This window comes from Pieris brassicae, chromosome 10, assembly GCF_905147105.1.
Source record: "Pieris brassicae chromosome 10, ilPieBrab1.1, whole genome shotgun sequence".
Classification (NCBI taxonomy): Eukaryota; Metazoa; Arthropoda; class Insecta; order Lepidoptera; family Pieridae; genus Pieris; species Pieris brassicae.
The window spans coordinates 14,126,404-14,133,826 of NC_059674.1; the positions used below are offsets into that span (position 1 = coordinate 14,126,404).

Here is a 7,423-nt window from a genome sequence, read left to right on the forward strand (position 1 = left end):
CCTGCTTTATTTACTGCCGAATTATTTCCCTTTTTTTAACAATGTTTCCCATCGCTTCGCTTTCGCGATGTAGTCCCGAGTCAAGTAGTGTAATGGTATCAGGTGGGTTAGGGCTTCTCCGACCAGAGCCGGCTACGCCACTTCCTCCCGCTAGCCTGGTCGGAAGCCCCCCACAGGAACCCACGTATGTGAACCTCTAGTGCCGGCCAACCACCGCCGCTGGAAACACGGTCAGTTTGTAGTGCGCGAGTTGGACATCGCTTTTGTGGCATGGTCTTTGAATTCTTTGTTGTTTTTATAACATTTGACTCATCAGCTAGACAATTTATAGCTTTGAGGCAAATGCTTGTGTGTTATATTGATTTCAAATTTATATTTTTAATACAGTTTTAATATGTACACACACACTATGTGTGTAAAATTTCTGTTTTAATTTTTTGTTTAGCAAATCTGTTGAATGCTTTTTTATTCTTAATAAATATTGATGATTTGCTTTAAACATTTATTTACGTGTAGAAATGTCTCGTCGTTGTTCCGTATTCGATTTCGATGTTTTTTGTTTTTTTTCTTATGCGGCATGAGCGTCAATTAGTATTTCGTGTGTTTCTTTTAACAATTTCTTTCGCATGGTTTTAGTTAACTATTTTGTTTTTGTCGTAGGTCGTTTCTAAAAAGTAGAAGAGTTTTTTGACGTACAGTAGTGGTTTGCAATCTCATACTTGTAAATTATTACGATCATCAGTCAGAACTATTTAAATAAAGATGAGCATGGTTCGATTAGGAAAACGGAGTCGAAATACAATATACGTGTAATATAAAATATTATTATGAAAACTATTACTGTATTGTCGACCTTAATATTTATAAACAGTTTATTCATCAAATTTAACTGACTAATTGGCAACATTTCAGGCGGAAGAAGAAGTGCGTGCGGTACATGGAAGCCCTCGCAGCGGCCGGAGGGACCGTCCCACTGCCCATGCAGACGCCCCAGTCCCCCTGTTCTGAGGAGGATGTCAAACTGGAGGAGATGTCCGACGCCTCCAGTGACGAGGCAGACACTCCTCTCAACTCAGCGTCGAGCCCCGGCGGGCTGAGCGCTCTCTCTTCCCTTGCTTCACCAGCCTCGGATCCGCCCCCTCCGCCCCGCAATCCTGTCGGGACGAATCCCCGGGACGCGAATAACCCCCTTTCCGTGAATCAATTAACTTCCCAGACGTGGCCGCGCGCTGCGCAAGCTAGGCCGGGACATGAAGTGATATCTGTGTCATAGTGGTGGACGTCCGGTGCCAGCCGACGCACGAATGCGACTGAACGTGGACCGGCGTAAATTGTGAATTGACTGTTTTAACGTATACCCTCGGATGACTTTGATTCGTATGCAACTATTGTCCACATATCTTGACATGATTGCAAATGATGTTTTACAATTCTCAAATTATCTCCATCGACATAAGTCAACAAGTATCAAATTTGTAGTCGTATATCGATTGATTAAAGTTTGTCAATTGGGTGAATATAAAGATTTTCGAAAGATATGTGGGTAGTAATGAGACGTTTATTCGCACTTGTTATCGTCATATCAAAGTCATTATTGAGTATATGTTGCGTTCTCTGGACCTTTGCTGTGATCAGTCGTAAAGTGTTGTGTTCAATGCCATCTGTTTGTTTGGTCCGGAACTTGGTTGTGATAAAAGGTACCAAGAAACAAACTCTGGTTACAGCGTTATTCAAAGGTTATAATCGGGTGCTAATCCAAACGGGTCTTCTATGCTTTTTAGGAATACCCATATGTGTGAACATTTATTTTTAATTCAGCTTAGAAATCAAACGTATTCTTTTTACAATATAAAGTAGATTTTTAAGCTTTCTGGCCTAACAGTAAACCCGACCCCATGTGAGGTATTTCTGAAAACCATGCCGTTCTGTAAGCATATGTACATTAATATAATCTTGTATTCGAAAAATTATTGTAAAATATATCTTAACATTACCACATTAGTCCCGATAACAGTCATTTCAACTGATCTCAGATTTATAAGCACTTTGACATAATTTCCTTTTCTCTTTCCAAACTTGAGTCCAATGCAAAGTTGCCATTTTTACATTTCATTAATCGACTTTTACAAAAACGTACTTATTTCCTCTTTTGTTATAATCTTTTGTCTGGAAAATTGTGCATACATAAAATGATTAGCATTTAATATGTTATTATTAGTACTTCAAATGCATATTGTAAGCAAACCATAAGCGCTATTTTTATTAGTTTTAATTTTTGACAAATGGCAATCCTAGTCTAAGATGTCATCAGACTAGTCACGCCTTCTCGTGCCATTATAATTGACGTGGGCAAACGCCGCCATTATTAGTTTTGGACTCATAAGTTGGGATATTTTACCGTTTGATGTCGAAACGCACAGTCGTTATTTCCTGTTCATAGAGAATGTGTTAACGTTTATTGTTTTTGTTACTGATATTCATGTTTCTTGCTATTGCTTATACTAGTTTCTTAGATCTATGGACCAAGTTTATATTTGTAAGGCACAGAATCTTTCCTATGTCGAAAAGTTGCAATTATGTATTTGTTAAAAGTGGTTATGGCCTTTACTTTATACTTACACATAAAATTCTAAATTGTATTATTTTTTTATTACGGATTTGATATCTTGACACATTATCTGTGGACAGATGGCGTTACTCGCCAATTCGCTCTCTCACAGATTAACAATCCTAACCTCAACGGCCTGCACTTGAAGGTTCCAGATAGTTTTAGAATTTAGTTTATAGTCCTTCGTGTGCGCATGTATGATAATATTTTAAGGTAACACGAAGGGCACCTGTTTTTCCGTTGTGCGGAATCGTTAGACTGTCTTAGGTTAGAATAGGCACATTGTATGAGTGGTTTATGGTATTTCATAGAAAATGCTCTTTTATCGACTGCATTGGCTTGTTATTATTAAAGGATGACTTTTATGTTTTCACTATGAGAATTTTTTTTTATTTTAAATTAACTTTACAGTTTATTTAGAAGAGCATTAGTTACGAAATATTAGTGTATATTATGTGTAAGTACATGCGGTAATTGTATAAAGTAGGTTTACTAACTGTGTCATATTAGAGATAAGTGTACTATTCTACTTATATATTCATATTACTGCTATATAAACAAAGGGAATTTTAAAATATTAGTTGAAATACCGACTCTTTCCTTACATATCCTGTGTATAACTTATTTCGAGAGTTAAATGTATATAACTTTGTAATTGAATTTAGACATTCTCTGGTGAAATTGCATTTACTATTGTATTTAGATGTGCCCACGTATGTTCGTTATCCACAACTTTTTTGTTAATTAATTTTTTTATTGTTATTATTAAGAAGTTTAACGTTGTTGATGACAATATCGAACAAAATCAAAATTATGAATGTAATAAAAAAATTAGCATTGACTAATTCAGAAATCGTTGACAAATAAACTACAGGATATATATACACTTTAAATCAGATTGACTTTGCATGAATATAATGTTGTGCAATACTGGAATTATTATGGGTACTGTATATTTTTATGTAATGTAGCTTTTTCCGTAAAAGTACGTTTAAGTTTTTCTAATTGAAATTTTATAATTTCTGATATTTTATGTTCAGAAAAAGAATTATGTATTTTCGTTTTTTTATATAAACGTGGTGCGGCATGTGCCAAAACAGTTCGCAATGTAATGGACAGTAAATTTATAATCTGTGCCAAATTGAACATTGGGCTTATGTCCTATACCTCTTAAAGCTCTTAAACCTTTATGTTGATAGATTTTATAGGTTGTTTTTATTGTTAAGATGGTAAAGACAGACGGCATTAAGCCAACTATTATTATTTTTTGTAGGGAAAATTTGTCAAATTAGAAAACTCAATTATTAGGTCTGGACCCATGTCTTGTGTTCAGTTGAACGAATATTATTTTAATAAACAATATTAAATTGTATCTATGTTTTTTAATTCACATATGACTTTCAATATTATTTCTTGTGTCGTTGAATTGTATTTAAAGTTGTAGAGTTACGCCATCTATTGAAACAAAGTAAAATAACGCTTGACATCAAGATGTTAGATGAAAAAATGCTAAAGTTTTACGATACTTAAAATAGATGGCAGGATAAACCTGTACAGTTTATTATTATTTAAAAAATGTGTATTGTGCCGCCTTCAAAATATTTTGTTTAGTTAAGAAAGGAACTTTTGCTCCAAGGAGAATAATCCACTTTGTAATGATAGTTGAATTTTTTTTTTATAATAAAATAAAACTGCCAACTTATTAGTTGGCGGTGTATTTGTCTATCAGAATTAGTATCGTTATCAACTTTTATTATAATTCTATTTTATATTTTCTTGTAGCATGGCAATCGTTAATGCATGAATTTCGAGAATAATTCAATGTTATTCAATGAGTAATCAACACAATATCACAGAAAACCTTTTTATTTCTAACATTGAATTTGTAGATTTCATATTTGAAGCCTACCCATCAATATAAGGTTAATGTATATATATACATAAATAAATCAAACAATTTATTTATATTTGCTAAATGATGATATATTTGCAGTTTGAACACAACAATTAATTATTTATTAAGATCTAATATTAATTTATAGAACATATTTCAATTAACTTATCATAAAAATATCACACATATTTCTGCTAACTATGCTAGCTACAAACTACCGAGTACAATAAGTAATAAATTTTAAATATCAGTTCATGAGTTATCAGTATTAATACAAATTTTATCTTGGTCTTTGATTAAATATTTTGATTTTTTGACTAGAAAACACACAAGCTAAATACAGGAAGCAAATTACTTTAGTTTTCAGCAACAAAGAGTTTCGGCAATTCAGTTTCAAGTCGGATAACTCTCACAGTTGATGTCAAATGCCAACTGTTATAACCCCTTTCATTTTTTGTATCATAGGTGTCAGGAGCCACAAATGTACTATAGTATGAGATCAACTCATGAGATTGGTCACCATCTAGATCTGCTATGGTTAGGGATCTTTCTTGATATTCTAAATCAGGTTGGCAAGTAGGTAAAGGTGCATTGGAATTCATTTGGCCTCTTACACATATTTGTAGAATATCTGTTTGGCTGACGTTAACGTGTATATAAGTTTGCAGTTTATCAAATGCCACCAATACTATTCGTTCTGATATATCATGGGCCACAAAGTTGTCATATTTTATGAATGATGATATAGATTCTATGTTAACAGTTGGCCGGTGATAAAATATGTCATAAGGATTTTTGGGGCTTGAATTCAGCACATTATATCTTATCTCATCGAATTTGAGTGCACCCTTAGCAAGGTGTGCACTATTCCACTGTCATAATTTTAAAACAAATCCCCGTATAGAGTTTGGGAAAGCAAAATAACTGGGCTTCATTGCAAACACGTGATTGGCAGTGTAATCCCAAGTAACATTTGTTGTTCCATTTCTTTCTAATAATAATTTCAAATTTACTTTACATGTTGTTGGACAGTCACCATAATTTTCCACTATTAGTTTACCAGGTCCATTTGTAAATATTTGTTTTGTGTTGCCAATACTTTTTTTCAAACTTAAATTTATCTTTTTTGTTGAAAATGATCCTGACGATGTATCATTGGTAACATGGTCTAGTTTAAAGAGCTTTTTATATAATTCTGGGTAGATGATTTGACGTACTGCCTCAGAAGATCCATTTTTACAAATGTATGTGATATTTCCAGTTTCAGAAAGCAGTTTCACTGATAAGCAATTCTCAATAGTCATTGGATCACCAATGATATTACCTGTTGCACCTGATATGATGAGAAGCGAATTGTGGTTTAAGCTTGGGTAAACAGTTGCTACTGTTGCCAAATCAGTTACTTTATCCTTATCCATATCCTTTATTATAATAGGAAAGTCAATGGACACAATGTTGCTGAAAACTTTTCCTTGTTTATGAATGTACCAGTAATAAGTACCAGATAATGGATTTAACGCAGCAAGTAATCCTTCTGTTCCTGATACTATACAGTCTTTCTGTTTATCCTTATTGACATCTAGAAGGTTACAATTAATTTCCATTGGTATTCTAGTTTCACGAGTGTACCATCCAACTTTACCAGTATTCCCAACAATGAGTAACACACCATTAACATTATCATTATTGTTTTTGTTATCTTTCATATGATTTCCACGGTATATGAAAATAAGATTCTTAGTTTTAGGAATAGCTCCATCAACAACTTGCACAGCACCAGAGAGCTCTATTTCATCATATGGTAACTCCCAGTTAGTACTTTTGTCATGCCATTCATTATTTGTACAACTACCAACATCTGAACATGGTATGCCCCATAAAAAAATAATAACAGTGAAGAGGCAAAATAATATTGAGGCTATAAACGCGCATCTACGAGGGAAAGACATTTTATTAGAGACATCAGATTGTAAAAAGCTCACATTATCCATTGTACTCTCCATCGTATTGAGATTCGTATTGTAGTCGTCTAGCTCGCTCATGCTGTAGTTTTTAGAAGATTGTAAGCCGCTGTTGTAATCCAAATTGCTACTCTCTGAAGCCTTAATTTTAAGAGCATTTTGAAGTTTCTGATCATCTTCGGATTCAGAATCCGATACTAGTTGTTTCAGTGGCGCATAAGTACCGCCGTTTCCATTTGTTGACATTGCTATAAAGATGGGATATTTATGTCTATTACATGGCTACTAAACACTGCAATATTATAGGAACATCATCACACCTCAAACTTTAATATTTATCTAGCACTGTTATATTCTTAACTTCTATTTTGATTCTCAAAAGTCAAAACATCTAAAATTTAAAATCAATACTGTGCGACCTACAAATTTGACAAATATTCATTTGTCAAGAATTATTTATTTTTGTCCGCTGTCGTCTGTCGGTACTAGGCAGTTGGAAAACCTTAACTTTTGGGAGTATATTTTTTTGTAAATAAATCTCCTGTTTATTAAATGTTACGGAACTCAAGATGTACTCAAAATAAAGAATTTCATAAAATTCATATTTTACCTGTTCTTATACTAAAAAGATAATTTTTAATACGCTTAGGTTAGTTTATCGTACTATTGATAGGTACAATGAAGTCTCCAGTAATAATAATAATGTATTGCAAGAATATGGTACAAAAAGGTGGTACAATAGTAAGTTCGCATATTCTGCCACACACAATGGCGCGCAGATTTGTCTTTAAAGGAGTTTTACATTATTAATCATATGAATTGGTCAATTCTTATATTATTTGTATCGTACATATCATATAAAATGTTATTAAATTTATATCAATACAGTGTCTCACTCAAATAATCATTTATTGAATAATAATTTTTTTGCAAAAGTAATACACCAAGTCGATTTTTAAA

General features: G+C 33.2%; 2 protein-coding genes across 7 annotated transcripts in view; one reads left to right on the plus strand and one right to left on the minus strand.

Annotated features, from left to right (window-relative positions):
* Positions 1-3,980, plus strand: part of LOC123714889 (protein pangolin, isoforms A/H/I/S) — a 112,783-nt gene extending 108,803 nt beyond the window's left edge. For 5 of the 6 annotated variants that reach the window (XM_045669527.1, XM_045669523.1, XM_045669528.1 and 2 more), the window contains one exon: positions 913-3,980. In XM_045669527.1, the coding sequence (XP_045525483.1) occupies positions 913-1,273 (361 nt within the window). In that variant the 3' untranslated portion in view covers positions 1,274-3,980. The remainder of the gene's footprint in view (positions 1-912) is intronic. The other variant, XR_006754369.1, reaches the window with a different exon arrangement.
* Positions 3,981-5,102: 1,122 nt separating this feature from the next.
* On the minus strand, positions 5,103-6,878 carry LOC123715580 (protein FAM234A). The gene has a single exon (XM_045670718.1). It carries the CDS (start codon positions 6,707-6,709, stop codon positions 5,378-5,380), a length of 1,332 nt encoding a protein of 443 aa, XP_045526674.1. The 5' UTR covers positions 6,710-6,878; the 3' UTR covers positions 5,103-5,377.
* Positions 6,879-7,423: the final 545 nt, after the last annotated feature.